The sequence below is a fragment of the Chelmon rostratus genome, chromosome 10 (assembly GCF_017976325.1).
Source record: "Chelmon rostratus isolate fCheRos1 chromosome 10, fCheRos1.pri, whole genome shotgun sequence".
NCBI lineage: Eukaryota > Metazoa > Chordata > Actinopteri > Chaetodontiformes > Chaetodontidae > Chelmon > Chelmon rostratus.
Window position 1 is genome coordinate 16,176,143 of NC_055667.1, and position 17,482 is coordinate 16,193,624.

Consider the following 17,482-nt stretch of genomic DNA (forward strand, 5'->3'; position numbering starts at 1 on the left):
CAGGAAACACGCCACCACAGTGACGGTAAAGTCAAACTCGTGCTCTCTCTGAATGCCTCACACGTCATAATAACGGAAATTGATAGATATTAAACAATCGACTGAGGTTTTGGTGACAGTAATGTCAGGATACACACATACCGTCTTGCTCAGACTTTGATTATTGTATGTTAAAATGACACCACGTGTTCCTCAGTTCTCTGATCTCCTCTGAAATTACTCCAGACATAAACACACATACGCTCACATCAATCCACTCACTGTCTATAGTCTGTGTTTCATCGACAGGCTGAAAAGTCGTGCCATTGTCTTGTTTGCTCACACTCCCTCTAGCCATTCTTGTCTCTGCAGGATCCCTGTGTTGTTTATTTAGTGGTGACCAGTCCTGTCTCTATGCAGTCTGTCCGCCCACATGAAGGCCTTTTCTGTCTTATTGATGCTAGCTTTAAAGATGAAGGACTACGCAGATTAAACTGCGGTTGTCATCTTGAATAGATGTGACGCTCGCTCCAAATAAACTCTGGGTTTGAAGTTTGTGTGTGTGTTTTTTTTTCTCTTTCTGTCTGTTTTCGGTGGGTTCTGCTTTGCTTTTTCTTGGACATCAACTCTGATATCGTAAAAATGAGACACAAGTTTTATTGCGGAGTTGTGAAAGTTAACAATGTCTGTGATGCTTGTGAATTGTAATTTCTCTCCGCAAACAAATAAGACAAATGTAGTTTTGGTTTTAATGAGATCTGAAATCCGAGCGGTGAGTTTAACTCCAGTGACCCCTACTTTCTCTCCTGATTTTATTTCGGTTTTCTTCTTATTCTCTTTCCACCCTTCATTTCCTCTTCTGCCTCTCTTCTCTCATTTCTTCTTCTCTCCTCTCCTTTCCAGTCCTAAACTGTGGATACCCACTGGCCCCCGAGAGAACAGTCATGTTTCCAATATGTCTCCATTTAGCAGAGACCAAATGAACAAGAGCAGGGCCAAAACAAGAGCAGGAAAAATCATCACATAGCCACTGGCACAATCTGCTTATCTTTCACTGCTAATAGCTCTCATGCTCTTCACATCATTGCTCCTCTGTGCACACATGCGTGCACGCACGCACACACTAATCGACAGCTTCATGTATGCACATGTTGTTCGTTGCACACAAACACATTCAGCGCGCAGCAGCGAGGATACACACGCTCATCCAAACTTGCTTGGGCTGTTTCCTGCCACTGCCGAGAAGTACATAATGATAATTACAGTTTGGGTCTACATCCCTGAATTAACCAGATCAGACACACACACAATCCAGAAGTGCCAGGGGCTGCTGTGGTGTGTACGCTGACTGGTGTGCAGTGTTGGAGCAGCCTGGTGCTGGGAAGTGGCCCATTCTACTATTGTTCTCTATTAAAACCTCCTGGGAACCATCTCAGCAAGACAGAGAGACGTGCAGCGCCAATAAAACTCCAGTCAAACCAACAAAGAGTCGCAGACTAAGCCCTTACTGCGGGCTTCATGAAACAATATATTACTCTGATTGAAGAAAACTAGGTGAGAATGTGAAGAAGTGAAACTGCAGAGAGAGCTCTCAACATCCCGCCATGAAAGCTGCTTTTTTTTTAAACAGACACAGACGGATAGAGACAGAGAGACACTTATACCCAGATAAAGTCAGACAGACGTAGTCAGAGAAGCCGCAGAGGAGAAAAACAGGAGCCGGAGCTCAGGTGTGTGTGCCAACCACAGAGGCTTGGAGGTGTTTACAGTGTGTGAAATATATGCCAGTAAGCCCCATTGACTCACTGGTGTGGGTATACCAGCATTTCATGTGCCCATAATGGTAAACCATGAGGGCATTTCACTAAACCACTGTTTTAATGGTTGTTTTACAGCGCAACAACACATTACATACAGCTGCATTTAAAATAACTCATCCCTTTCTAAAATCTCCCACTGCTGCGAATTCTCCTTGGGCTTTCACTTAACCCTTTGTGCTCCATCTCTGCTACTATTTATCAATTTACTCTGTCTAGCTGCATATCTGTGTATTTAAATTCAAATTTACTTAAGTGGCCTATCTGTCCATCTACACTGACAACACCTCCAACCCCCCCACCGCCCTTCTCCTCATTCCTTTGGTGACCCCTGAGGGCAGGACCGTCGTTCAGGAGGCCGCCAACGGTCACCTCTGGGTCCCGTGTCCTGGGCTGCCTCTTTACGGCTGCAGGGCCCACCTAATCAATCGCCCACTCATGCACGCACTTAAATGCTCTGACACACATGCGCGCACACACACACACACAAACACACACACACACAGACTTCCAATCAATTAGTCTTGAGATTTATACAACTGGGTAAACTTGGGGGTGTTAGTCTCCCTGAGGCCAATCAGATTGGGCTTTCCCGAGACTTCTACACCAGTCAAATGACACTAATTAGCTGTGTGTGTGTGTGGGTGTGCGTGAGTATGCGCACGTGTATGTGTGTTTGCGACTGACACTAATTAGCAGGGCTAGTGCACCTACTTCCTCAGAACCATTTCCTGTGATAGTAATTATTAGGTATGTGTGATAAATTCCAGGCCTTCTTCCACCCGTCCAGAGATAGAACAAGAGTTAAAAAAAAAGACAAAAAAGAGAATGAGGGGGAGCATTTAATAGTCAGAGGAAGTTAAAAGTGGGATGAAGTAAAAATAAGAAGAGGGAATAAAAGAATGTTTTACTCTAGTTGGACAAACTGTGACTCAGTATGGGAGCTGAAAGATGTTTCCACATGCAGCATCTTCCCATTGCCTCCTTGTCATGGCCACCCTATCTCCTTCTCTGGATGTCAATCACTGCACTACTTTTTGTTTTTGTGTGTCACATTCACCCCATCTTTGCTACGTCAATCTTGCGTTCAAGACAAGAAGTTCTTTCCGTCCGTGGAAAGACTCCTCCATCTCCGTCTATCTGTCTGTCTAACCAAACACACACACACACGCTCTGCCCCCCCCCCGCTCCACCAGTGTTCTCCCAGCGTCAACGTGTCTTTCAGCTCAACATCAACTTCACAGGACAGCTCCAGCCTTCCAGTCATATGCTCATACTTCAGGAGACAATGCCACTTCACTCGGCCACTCCACGGCTCACAAATCCTCTCCGCGATGACAGCAGCGCTGCAGTTACCGTACAGCAGGCAAACAGAGGGTGTGTACGTGTGTGTGCCAGTGAAGTCAGGGTTTACATGCAGTACGGGAGCTAAAAAAAAAATCCTCTTCATATTTACTGGGTGGGCTGACGCATGCCAAAAATACTATGTTCATATAAGTGCCAATAAAATATTAATAAGTCGTGATAAAAAATAACCATAATTGTTGCTAGAACAGCCAAACCCTGAGAGAAGTGAGTTCAAGACATGACGCTTGCATGAGCGCAGTCCAAGAGAATGACATGCTTGGGGGAAAATGGGTCAGAAAAGTTACATTTGAGGCATTTGTCCTCCAGTTGCATTAGCTTAACGGCGCAACAGTCAGTTCAAAAGCTTCACACCAGTGTATCTCTGCACTGTCCTCTCCACCCTTGACGTTTAAAGCATGGGACCCAGGTAAGTTGTCTGTCATGACCCTACTGTGCTGAACAAGGACTCAGAAAAGTGTGATGAAGCCCTCCATTGACAAAACCTGAAAGGAGGAGGAGTAGGGTGGAGCATGCCACAGCCCTGGCATAATAACACGCATACGGGCCCGACACACATGTCGAAGGTAAACACGCGTGTCAGAGGGCACGGGCGCACAGACAGACATGATGAATGGCCCGAAGTTCCCACGAGGCGACACGCACACAAACCGGCTCGCAGCGAGAGGAAAGTGATGTGTGGTCAGCCCCCTCCTCACTCGCTGCAATACAGAGAATCCCATTCACACACCGCACCAGCCTCCTACGTCTCATCGTTGCTTATCACAACAATGGCGCCGTAACACCATACGTGTCTGCGTGCGGCTGGGTGAGTGTGCATACACGTGTGCATCTGCTCTGAGCCCTGGCAGACGTTTCCGCATGCTCGTACGGGATGCTTGAATCCGTAGAATATACGAGTGTGTTAATACGCTTTTTCGGCGCACATGTGTTTCAATGAGTGCGCGTGTGAGTTTGCCAGGGTGTGTATGTGTCCAGGCCCCTCAGAGAGATCAGTGAGCGGGGACATGACCTTGCCAGTACAGCTGGTCTCTCTGTGTGTTTAGTCAGAGTAACCATGGCAATTGCACTGTGCAGACAGGATGTCTACGTTGGGGATTTGAAAGTCATAACGTCGCTACTGCTCTAAGCTTCATTATGCCATGGATTACTGTAACTAGCCAACAAACGGATACATGAACACACGTCACAGACAGAACTGAATTTCAGAGTTACAGGTTAGGATTTTTTTTAGATTTCCACCAAATAGAACAGCTGATTTGCCTTTGTGAGAGGGTGCTGAGTTAATGACATGATGTGCAAATGAGTGAGAATTACACAGTTGAGATATTGCTTAATTTTGCTTTTGCAGAATGTCTCTAAAAGTATATTTCTCTCCAATTAATCCACAAATGTTGACCACATGTCCAAGATTGTAGTAAAAGAAGTTGTGAAAATGTCAAATACAGTACAAATACAATAGTTTTTTTCTGTGAATTATTGCTAAGCAAATTTTGAAGGCATGGGCATATGATGTTACACTGATTTATTAGTTTTCTTTGTCTATGTGGCCTTCTTGAAATAGAAAACCATGTTCAGAAAATCTGTTTCCACTGCCTTTTTGTGCACTCTTCAGCTTCAACAATACATTCTTATTTTCAATTTCTTGAAAATGCAGATGCAGAAAACACAGAATTTTCTATTAAAAATGGAATCAACTGTAAAACTCGGGGTGTTGGATGTATGGACGGAAATTGCCCAAACGTGGACGCAATTCATAAAAAAATCAGGGTTTTCCAATTCCCTTTTCTTCACAGCACCTCAAAAACTATGCTGCTATGTTTTGGTCTCTCTCTCTCTCTCTCACACACACACACACACACACACACACACACACACACACACAGTCATGTCAAAGAGGTCCTCTGAGAAAGAGGCAACCACATCAACAGACGCGAGTTCATTGCAGACTTGGTGGCTGGATGTGCAGTCAGATATTGTGTTGGAAAAAAAGAAAAAGCTCCGTCCATTTCTGGTCAAGCATTGTAAACAAAGAGGAGCGCTGCCTCCGTCAGCCCCGCTTACCTGGTGTGTTGGTCAAACGATCATGTACATAGTCATTACATTTTGAATATCTTCTTATTGAAAATTATCCATTAATTCATTTCCAATGACAATATGTGCTTCAATCATAAAACACAGAATTCAGAAAAAATTCAGAAAACGGAAAACATGGAATTTGGGGGGAAAAAATGATAGAAAATGTGAATTAGATTAAACAGATTTCATAGGGCCATACTCATGTGAAAATCCAAATGGGAATGAACAGGTGGATGTTCTTTATTGTCGGATGTGGTGCAGGTGTTTGCTGATGGTGTGTTGTGTTTAGTGGTTCAACCTTAACCCATTCTTCTCCCTCTCGTCTCGACTAACCAGACTCCGCTCCCTCCCACCCCTTGCAGCCCTCCTCGATCTTTTCCCCGCTCCTTCTTCCACCACTTCCTCCATCATTCTCCTCCCCCCTCCCTCCCTCCCTCCATCCATCACCCCTTCCATCAATCACTCCCTCACTCTATCATCCCTTTTTTTCTCCATCATTTACTATTTCCTCCCTCGCTCTGCGCTACAACCTCTCTCTTTCCCTCCGTCTACTGTCTTGCAGTCTAATGTTTGCACGATTTTCCCCTCCATCTCTCAAATTGTCAACTCTCCCCTTCCCTGCGCGAAAAATTTCCACTTTGTCAACTCCGCGTCTCTTTATGTGCCTGCCTCAAAGTTGCCGCTACATTCTCTTTGCTCTATCATCATTTTCCATCACTAAAATGTAAACAGAGATAATATCAGCGACATTCCCAGTGTCTACAGGAGGATCAGGTTCAGTAAGCCACTGCAATGTTGCGGCATGTAGTATTATCCCATTCAGACTATGGAAACATCTCAATGAATAGCTATTCAAAATGTCCAAACACATAATTTCTCTATTGTGCACCTACACCCCGTGACCCTAGACTCATTTAATGACTAGCTCCTCTGGAGACCATCTGTGTCTATGTGTGTGTGTCCATGTGTGTGTGTCTATGTGTGTGTGTGTGTGTGTGTGTGTGTGTGAGTGCTGTACAGTATGGTGGAAACTCAATCTGGTGTGGGGTGATAGAGCAGACCTGCACCACTCCTTATACATCAAGTATTCAGCTCTATATCTGAACAAGGCAAATATGAAAATGCTCTCTCTCTCTCTCTGTCACACATACACGCACACACACACACACACACACACACACACACACACACACAGACTACAAACTAGGAAACCCAGCATGCAATGAGAGGATATTGAAAATGATTTTTTCCCCTCTTGTCTCTTTCATTAACAGTGTTGAAAAGCCAAGAGTCTGTTCTCTCTCTTTCTCTCTCCCTCTGGCTCACACACACACACACACACACACACACACACACACACACGCACACACACACACATTAGAAAACACACACAGAGAGCTCCCTAGTTCACTGGGGAACGTGCCTCACATGGTTTGCTTCAGCTGGTCTTCTTGACAAATGCCACATTACAGCGGGGAGAAGGAGAAACTTGGCATGCAATCAAACTTCTCTCATGATTTCTAAGATTTGAAATACTTCAGTTTGCGTAGCCCCTCCATTCCATTCTCCCCTCCCTCTCATTTTCTCTGTCTCATTTTTTTCTTGCTTTCACTCTTAACTCCCTCTCTCTCTCGTTACCTCTCTTTCTCTGCCTTATCTTTCCTGTTTAGTTTTCCCTGTGCTAACTTGGACCAGAGCTGTGCTGTGGGAATATGGCCCCTTTTAAAGCAGAAAGCCAAAGTTTGTGTAAGTATATGCACGTCTGCAGACGTGAGTGATTATATGTGAGTCCCACTGAGGTTGTGTGTACATTCTGCGTGCGTATCTTTGTGGCTTGTTCAGATGTTAAAGTCAGTCTCACGAAGCTTCGCCCCTCGCAATTCAACAGTCCTTTAATCCTCATCATCAGTGACCCCAAACCCCTGCCTCCGACCTCTTCGTACACAGAGACACACACAGAATCCGGCACACAAGAGACCACACACACACTCGTGCCCCGTGTGCCCCCTCCATTAGCTCTTACCAGTGTAGACTTGCATTCAGTCAGAGTCTCGAACACAAAGGAAAAGAATCCCATCGACTTTGTTGCTGTTTATGTCAACCAACCATCACACTAACCTTCCTCCTCTTCAGACCTCTTTCTAATGGTAATATAATAATGATTTAAGCCTAGTGCCAGTGAAGTACAAAAGTATCATTCACATGCCAGGTCCGTGAGCGTTTTCCTAATTTCACGTACATACCTAGAAGCATGGATTGTGTCTGTATCATATGTAACACATTTCCTCTGCTAAACATCCCTGGTAATGTTTGGACGGTGGAAATTGGAGCAGACAGGAAGATGGTTTGTATCACAAGGGCGCGTGTGTGCTGCATGGGAGAGGGCGCTCGGTCTCCAGCGCACCGTGCACGTACACATGCCGCAGGCGCACACGGACGCGTGCACGCATTCTTTCAGAGTTAGTGTGATCAGAGGGGCTCGTGAGGCGTAATGGATTTTAAAAGTTGTGTTTTCAATACATATGTGCCAGCCTTCCCTTTTGTACTGCGCTGAGTGGCCGACATTAAAGGCATTTCTCTGCGGCACATGACAACCAGATATGTGGCTCCATGCTCCTTCAATCAGAGCGCTCAAAGCAAACACACATGTAGGCGCTCCACTGACAGATCACTGAACTCACTCACACATTCATGCATACCCGCCGACACACACTCACACATGGGGATTGTTTTTTTTTGGTTTCCCCCTTCTTCTAACTCTCTCTCTGTCACACACAGACATACTGTACAATATATATATATAAAAAAAAAAACAGCTGCACACACATTCTTCTGACCTGCTGTCTAAGACTGAACCACCTGTCCTCAATAAATGTAACTTTTCACAAGGCAGCGATAGACAACGGCTGATCCGGCTGCTTCACAACACACCTCAGCGCTGATGTCTATATAACACTCATGCACCGACACACATGTGAACAGGTGAGCGGATAAATGTGCTTAATTCTAGTGTTAGGCACAGGTTTCTGCTGCAGCAACGAAGCTGCTGTGCAGGGTAATGAAAATGCGCCTGATGAAGCACTGCACGAATCATGCCAATGTTAATAAAAGGTCCTTCATCATATACTTTTAAGAGCTGGGTGTGTCAGTCGCTACGGCAAACAGTTGCAGTTTATTTTTTCTGACTGCCAGTACTGTTGCTCTCCGTTTCACATTGGGCTTTTTATCTTAACATACATACAGTTTAATTCATTCATATTGCTGAAAGAGCTAAGTTGAAGTCTTTCATTTACTGATTAGAGGAATGCATAGCCTTAAATGTACGAGATATAGCTACAGAGTATGTAATTGTCATTGTGTGTGGCCTGATTAGCTAAGTAGGGTGATGAAAGCAGAAACATTGTGCAATGTGAGACTAACTTCATCTCCAGAATCTCCTCCAGCTGTTTGCGTCTCTCCTGGCGAAGACTATTAAGGTGTCTGTCTCTCTCATGCAGGGACTGCTGAGTGGAGGACAGATGCATCTTGGTGGCGTCCAGCTCCTGCCGGGTCTTCTCCAAAGCCCCCATCAGCTCCTCCAACTATTCAAGGGGAGACATACACACACGGGGTCAAATCATGCAAGGATACTCACCCACATGGCCCTGTTCTCAAACATTAAATCATATAACATGTTACATAAACTTCAATATCCATGATGAATTGTATACTTGCATGCACAGGCACACGCACGTACACATGGACATGGTAAAGTAATCAGATGCACATTCATGTGCACTTTTATTTGTCTGCATGCATGTATTTCAGTGTGTGTGTTGGAATGCTGTGATGAGGTGAACTGACCGCCTAACCACTAGAACAGAAGGCTGGTTGACATCGATGAAAGCCGCTTAGGCTCAGAGGTTAGCTGACCCTTGTGCTGGAAACAAGTGTTCCCTCTCCTCTCCCACCTTTCTCCACTTATTTTATCTCGCTCTCAAGTGTGGCTCTACTTCAGCACAGGTGAGAATAATGCTCAGCCCCTCAACTACATCTCCTCCCTCTGCACACCCAGGCCCTCCAGCCATGCAGGCCTGCGTGCCCAACCTGAGTGTCTGACATACAGGATGTGACCTCAGGGCGTCATTATCCTAAGACAGGAAGTGTATAATTGTCTAACAACAAGTGCTTTACAATAGGATGCAGCACTAGGCAGGTTTGTTCAGACGGTGTAAATGAAGAACTGCGAGAATGTGAATTTATCTTTGTGCAGTTCTGACGATTTGCAGATTTGTGATATGAGATAGTCAAATAATAAATTCTGAAGTGTTGGATGTCAAATGAACAAAGGGAAAGAAAGTGAAGGAGAAGCCAAAAAAAAAAAAAAAGGCATTAAGGGAAAGCACTCCATGGGGTAGGACATGAAAAAAGGAACGGGCCTCTTTTATGAAGGGGCCAAATCGTTCACACATTTTCAGGACACTCTCCATCTCCGCCGGTTTTCTAGGTGTGTTTCACAGATGTCAGATAATGTGTTCACTGACTGTTCATGAATATCACATATGGAGTGAGAGAAGAAAGGGTGAAAGCCAAGCGCGTGGGGAATACAGAAATCCGAAATGGTGGGAAAGTGACAACTTCCAGTCATAACTTCCTCGCATTGTTTTAAATAAAATTCACTCCACATCCCTGCCAACAACAACTGACCTCAGTGGTATCCAGCAGGTAATACACCCAATATTAACATCCAACTGTCCAAAATCACACCATGTTTCATGTTTGATGTCTTCTCTCAGGCTTAAAACAATCCAAAAACAGTCTTTTCATCTTGGGAGTCAAGGGTCACGCACGCACAACTCCATTTACGGCCAACACATGTCTATCAACCCTCATGTGCCAACAGCCTACCTCCCACTCCCCCATTAGTCCACCACCCAGGCTAGCCCTCACTTCACAATCACATCATTAATAAGGAATACAATGCATTTTAGTGAAATTAGGGACCTAATCGGCTTAGCGGTGAGCCTGTGCGTGCTAATTTAGCTCAACTTCAAGGCAAAGCCCCCCAGCCGGGCTCAGGCTCGCTAAGACTGGCCCAAAGCCCCTTTAGTTGCTAAGCTGATTGGGGGCTCAGAGGTAAGGGCCAAATCCCTCTTGTTCATTTGCGTCGGTGTTGCTGGTTCAAAGGCCTAGTTCAAACGCCACAGTGGGGGGAAAGAGGGAGAGAGACAGGCACAGAAATGGAGAGAGAGCGTGGAGATAATTGGGCGAGACAACTTAAGAAGGCAGATGGGAAAGAACGAGGCCCGGGATAATGGGCGGACAGTAGAAACGATGGCAGGAGAAAGACGAGAGACAGAGAGAGGCCGAGACGGAGTGAGAGACTTAGAGAGCCGGGGTGTGAAAAAAAGTGACCCAGGGCATTACCCATGCTCCATTTCAGCAGCTCAGGCTGATGGAAGACTTTCAGCGCATTACACATCATGAGACTGATTACTCTGGGACAGAGGGGAGAAGAAAGAGGAAAATCAAGGAAGGAGTGAAGGGGAGGGGGCCGGGATGTGAGAATGCGAGTCTGGCAGGGCGCTCTGAAACAGTGCCAGGGTCAGGTGATGTTTCAGAAGGACCTGTCGCTCTCTCGCTTTTTTCCTTCGAGGCAACAGAGCCAGTTGACTGACGACTGTGTAACTGCACGTTAATGGCATGTTGACTCGCCGCCTCCTTGTGCGATGACGTCATGCAGGCTCGCAAAGTCGTGTTGACAGCACCTTGCAGTGCACATCAGCCACTGAGCAGCTTGAGTGCCAGGCCAAACGGGGTATCTCGCCCCGAGTCGCGACTGCAACTCTGTTCTCAATACGTGTCAAGTGCGGCCGCCAGTACGACTGCATGCCGGCTCATTACGTTCTCTATGTGTAGGGTCTGGATTGAGTTGAAATGAAAGTAAGTCAACGATGGCTTTTGGGGTCAACGAGTGCTAACGTGTCACACGTCAGGGAAGGATTTCCATGATTCTTTGGCTACACACGGGTAAACTTAGGTCAAAGCTGAATCATCCACTTCTATGCGTGCAAAAAGTCCCACAGACATAAATATAATTTTCTTTCGGACTCCTCAGTGGATCAGAATATTGTTTGATAAACACAGTATCCATGCTGGCTGTAAGTCGAGCGTGGGAAGCACAGACATTGAAAAAAAAAAAAAAAAAAAAAAAAAAGAGGAAAAAACAAGCCACAGTTAGCATTGGCTCTCACTGAATTTTCTAAACTGAGTTTGACCTTCTCTCACTCTGTCCACCAATCTCCGAAAGTTATTCTCATTATCAGCTTCTGTCTTCGAATGTGTGTGCGTGTGTGTTTGAGGCAATACAGCCACCATTCTGCCTCAAAATGTTAATTCGTGTTTTAACCACAGATTGCTCTCATATTACTTGTGGCACTCATCAGTAATGCGAGGTCATTCTCATTCGAATGCACGCTCACACCAGGAGGAAACACACTCCCTCGCCGTGTTTCTCTTTCCCACCACAGACACACCTACGCTCACACACACACACGTACAAATGCACACACATACACTCTTTTGGAGCCACTTAAAGACGTAGGCCGACCAGCTGGCAGTCGGACAGATAGATAGCAAGTCGTACAGAGTAAAAGGGCGGCCTGTGCTCCATCAAGGCTACAGGCCTAAAGTCTGCAGATTTGTTAATGAATTCTGATTGCATGCACATAAACTCACAATATGTTAAACATTATGCTCAGATTTTCAAGCATGCAACTGCAAAGTTAACAAGAGACAGAAAATGAAACACTGCAAGTTTTTGTTTCAGGTTTAACTTTCAGTCTAGAGGGAGAAAATAATCAACAGCATGTTTAGAGAATAAAAACTCAATTAAGAAGGAAAGGAAACAAGAGACAGGAAACAAAAGACAACTATCCATCTTGGAATAATGATATTTGTTGGTTAAGAGCTACATTTTAAGTGATTAAGGATCATTGAGTGGCCACAGTCTGCCTGCAGTTACACTCTTAGCCACATGGGGGTGCAGTTAAGTTCCTCACATTCCCTCAGTGGTCTCTCAGTACTAGGTGAGCTGACACCTGCACTGCGCATTAGAGGTAGGCCATGCTGCCTGTGTGTGTATGCGTGTGTGTTTATGTTCACGTCGTATCTGGAGTCTTTCATCAGTGTGTGAAACATCAGGTAAACCTGTCTCTGGGCCTGAACACGAGCACCCTCTTCTTGAGCCCAGAGAGCTTCCCTATGTGCGGAGGTGTTCATGCTCTCCCTCAGTGCCCTCTCCAGCTCCCTGATCCGCTCCGCCGTCTCCCGCATGGCATCCTGGGAAGCTGAAAGAGGAAGCTGGGGAGCAATAGGAGTTCAGAGGAGGAGGACGAGGAGGAGGGTTGGAAGCAAAGTAGCAAAAGCCGGGGAGAGAGCGTTTTTCTTCTCTCAGTATATTTTGTTTTAAAAACTCATCCAGTGTTTCTGCATTGGAATCATGCTGTATTGACAAACAATAATTTGACAAAAGGTGTATCTGTAGGTCCGTTTGCATAAATGAATCCAGCCCATGCAAAAGGGAAACAAAGGAAAGACTTGAGGAAGTCAAAAGCTGTGGTGAGAGAAGAACAACACTTCTCTCAGAAAAAAAAAGAAACACAGCCAAGACAGAAGAGAGCGATAAGTGATGGAGAGAGAGAGTGTGTAAGTGCTATGACCTTTACCGACATCCGTAGGAGTGTGTGCATGTGTGAGTGTGGGTGTGTGGAGTCGACTGTGCGTGTTCACGTGCACAGTTTGTGTGTGGCCTCTCTGACACCCATGGTGAGTGGGGGGAAAAGGATCCCTCTCCACACTGGGTGATGGAACTGTGAAAGAAAACACCGGACAGAAATAATAACCCCCCTCCCTTTCTCTCTTTCATTTTTTTTTTTTTTTTTTTTGAATTTCTCTCCAGCTCCTCAAAAGTTGACTCGCCTTCAAGTTCACACGTTCACACTTTTGTGGGGAGCGTTGCAGGAGTCACATGGGGGAGGAGACACTTTCAAACTGAACAAAAGAGTTCAGTTATGCTTGTTGCAAACAAGGGGATGTGCCAAATGGATACTCAGCAACAAAATGCACGCTAAACATCATGTAAACACGTATACAGCCACAGCTTGTGAAATCTTACATGATAGAAGTAGCAGCACTGGACACTTAATAACAACGGCTACGTTGCATGTGAGCGAGAACAGCAGAGCTGCAGTCTAAACAAGGTGGCAGAATGCAAAATGGGGGTCTTGAGGGTTTGAATCGATGCTGGACGCTTCAACAAACACATGAATACTACACAGTGCAAGGGGTGACCGAGCAACACACACTGCTGGAAGCAATGAGGACACATAGAAAACTCAGCAAAAAGAGAAGTAAAACAGAAAATTGTAAACGTTGTTGTGAATTTTTTCACTGAGCCTCAGTACAAACTCTTAAACAGCTCAGAATGCTTGCAGAAGCATCGATTCAGAATGGCTGGAAACAACTGCAGCTTTGAAAGCGTATGGCTGATATATGGAGCTCAACGTGAGTGTGTCTAACGTTATTACTAAATCTGTATATAGACTCATTTTTTCTATTGCAGAAAAGGAGCTCCAGGCTAAACAGTACCATGACTCACACATGGTGAATCTATTGTGACGGCAAGTCAAGGTCATTTTACGAGAGACTGTCATGAGCATGCAAGATGCATATGATGGTATCTTAACTGCCCCTAGTAAATATTACAGGGGAAAAAATAAGTTGGCACCCGTATCATGCATATAAATACTTAACGCTGCGGCATCAAGCCAGCTCACCAATATCAAATGACTTGGCTCCTTCATGTAAAAAAGACTATTTATGACCAAAAAGGCTAATTATCCCACTAATTCAGCGATACTGACTGAAACAGGAGCAACAGGATTATCCCTGAGCGTGGTGAAAAAAGTGCCAAGCCAGCCAAATCGCAGGCGGATGCTTGTGGCTCGTCACGTCAGCACGACACAGCTGGAGGTGAGCGACAAACACCCGCACACACGCGCACAGAGGCAGGCTGTGTGCGTCAGCAGTCCAAAGCTGTAATTGGATGTGACAGACGGGCAGTAATTCGATGCACCAGAATCAACAAGTACTGGTCTGACCCCGCCCAACAGACAGAAACGCACACATGCACGCACGCACACACACACGCACAAACACACACACACACACACGCACACACACACTCATACTCACGCCCCACTGAGATGGGGCTGCCACCGCTGGACCCCCGAGTGAAACCTGACCAGAAAGCTGTGTCTGCCTGTGTGTGTGTGTGTATGTGGAGTATATGTGTCTGTCTGTCTGTCTGTGTCAGTGCATATCTGTGTGCTGTGCAAGTTTTATTAGTAACGAGAGAATGTTGCTGACTTCTAGAGAATATAAAGAACGGGAGAAGGGGCAAGAGAGATAGAGAAATGGAGGGAGTGGGGAGAAATGGAAAGATAATTGCCTCTGCAGCGCCAATCATCACCTAATGCCCTCGGGAAGGATCGTTATGGAGTCTTTCTTTTGATGTAGGGATTATAATCACTAAAATAAACTAGCGGAGAGTGAGAAAATGCACATTTTCAGCAGCTGTGCACCTAGAATCCTCAGCTTCACGCACACGCACACACGCAAAGCATCAACTTGTATGTGTCTTATTTCATGATTCAAAAAATGTTAAGTACATGTGCATGGCCAGATATTTCATATAGAGTTTCAATGAAGTGCACAGACTGTGGGAACAAGCTGAGAGCAAATGAAAATCCTCAAATGTGTCCATCCTCTTCAACTGTCCCCAGATTCCATAAGTCGCTGAAGCCTCTCCGTTATAGATAAAAGAGGAATAAAAGGCCTGTGTGAAGGCTCGAAGTGAACATTTCCGATGCGTGTTTTCTCTGTGTTTGTGAAGTGCAGCGTGGCGCGATGGAGACGATGGAGCGGAGAGATGCTATCGCTCCATCCCACATAAACTCTCCTGGACGGACGGATGGACGGGGGTGGGGGGCAATGAGGGAAGGCCCTGTTTGTTTGTGTTTACCCTCGAAGCGTGCTGTGTTCCTGATGGGCCTGGAGATAAACGGGGGGGGAGCAGGGGGAAGAGAGCGAGGTAGAGGCCACAATGAAACCAGACTGCCGAGCGAACACAACATAAAGGCTGAATGCATTTATAATTTATTAACATCATAGATAGTGAGCCCGGACATGTGCTGGTCACTCTGGCTCTTATGTGCTGCAGTATTGATACTAATCTTTTTAACATATCACTGCTGTATTTTAATGATGCAGTTTTTAATATTAATGATATTGAATTATATTATGTACAGGCTGGTCAGGGTCTTGCTTATTTGTTCAACATTTTATACTTTTATGTGGATTAGAGCCAAATGGATAAGATGATCAAAGATTACTGACATGCTGTGTATGTTGACTGATAAGAACTAAACACAAAAGAAAAAATTGCAGTTTTGACAGTTTTGGCATGAAATAGTTGATTAGAGAGCATAATTAAGTTTATTCTTCAACTTGAAAATGTTACGCTCACAGCACATCTGATCACCCTTTTTTAATTAGCAAATTTACTTTTGTTAAAAATGTTGTGCAAGAATCTAAAGCCAGGCCAGCAGCTCCGTGAGGCTGCTCTTAGGCACAGCGGTGCTTCGAGCTAAATGCTAACATGCTCACGATCGCAGGATTAACACATCTTAGTTCAGTGTGTTGGCATGTTAACATTTGCGAATTAGCACTACAAAACTAACAATAGCTGAGGTTGTCCTTCAAGCATTTGGTCAAGGGTTGGACAAATTCAACTTTTGTCCTGATGGTGGCGCTAGGTGAAAAGTCAGGGGATCATCACCATCATCATTTAAAATAGTTTTTAAGGTGAACCAAAGAGGTGGTGCCATAGCACCATGCTGCTAGCGTGCAGGATCAGCTGGGTTTTGGTATGGATGAATGGAAATAAACTTGAGCTTGGATCCCTGCATCTGCTCTAACACTCGTACCACCTCTGGTCAACATATGATAATACTATTTGATAATACATGGTACCAATTATGGTACATGGTACGTCAAGAATCTCTCTCCTGCCTGGTTAGACTCACTCGTTCCCATGTGAGCCATCAGGCCACCGCTGGCGTATGGAGCTGATTTCTGCTGGACTAAATGCCTGTCTTTTCCACTTAGGACGGACTCTGAGATGCACGGAGGGAGGGAGGGCAAGAGACATGAAAGAATGGAAGAGAAGGGAGCTCTCTCTGCTCAGAAGAGCAGAATTATGCAGGAGTGAGAAGAAACGTACAGAGATACGGGAAGAAGATAAGATTATCTAGATTACCTCTGAGGAAGAGGTGGTGAGGAGAGAAGAGGGCAGGAGAAGCTCAGGATGAGCCAACCTGCCCTCTCTGGGATGAAGAGGTGATGAAGAGCTTAACTAGAGGCCCAGGAATGTACAAAAGTGCGCGCACACACACACACACAAACATTCAAACCTGCGATAAAGAGTGCGGATGTCCATCAGTCAGGGCATCCTTCCTCATCTCGCCCGGCACCGTCTGCTTCTGGATGTTTGGAGACTTGATTTGCCTTCAGACAGAAAAACAACAGACAGAGATGCTTAATAAATGAATGTAAACCAAACATTAAAACCATGGAGTACAAACAGATGTGTATTTCACAATATATGACCATGGTATGTATCCTGTACGTATGCAAACACCCCATGCACAATATACAGTGGCCCCATTTCACTCTAAACACATTTTTAACCCACAGATTTGAATTTGTGGTGCTTTTGTTGGCCTGTTATTAAATGCAGTGTTATTTAAACCGTATATATAAATGATGTTGTTTAACTTTATATTCAGAGATAAAGCAAGGCCTGGATATTGCATCACGCGGATAAATGGCAGGGTTACAGTGTGTGTAGGTAAAGCAGAGAAGCACTGTGCATACGTCTAGTCTCAGTAACATGGCAGACTGGGGCAAGACAAGACTTGACCGATGGAGGTGAGACACTGCAGCGTAAATCTTTCACCGGCGCGGCACACAAACACACGCAGACAGGAGACGCATGCACATGCACGCACGCAAACACGCACTCTCAAAAATAGATATGTGCAAGGGGTTAGTCAACTGATAGGAAGACACAGACACACACACACACAAGGGCTTGTGTTTTTATAAAAGAAATTTGGCGCAAGTCTATAGACACTGCAAGA

At 45.2% G+C, this 17,482-nt stretch overlaps 1 protein-coding gene across 1 annotated transcript in view; it reads right to left on the reverse strand.

The window, feature by feature from the left end:
• Window positions 1–17,482, reverse strand: part of LOC121612182 (ERC protein 2-like) — a 143,925-nt gene that overhangs the window by 60,269 nt on the left and 66,174 nt on the right. The window contains exons 13-15 of the mRNA XM_041944894.1: window positions 16,754–16,847; window positions 12,429–12,581; window positions 8,661–8,821 (exon numbers count right to left, since the gene is read on the reverse strand). Coding sequence (XP_041800828.1) covers window positions 8,661–8,821; window positions 12,429–12,581; window positions 16,754–16,847 — 408 coding nt within the window. The remainder of the gene's footprint in view (window positions 1–8,660; window positions 8,822–12,428; window positions 12,582–16,753; window positions 16,848–17,482) is intronic.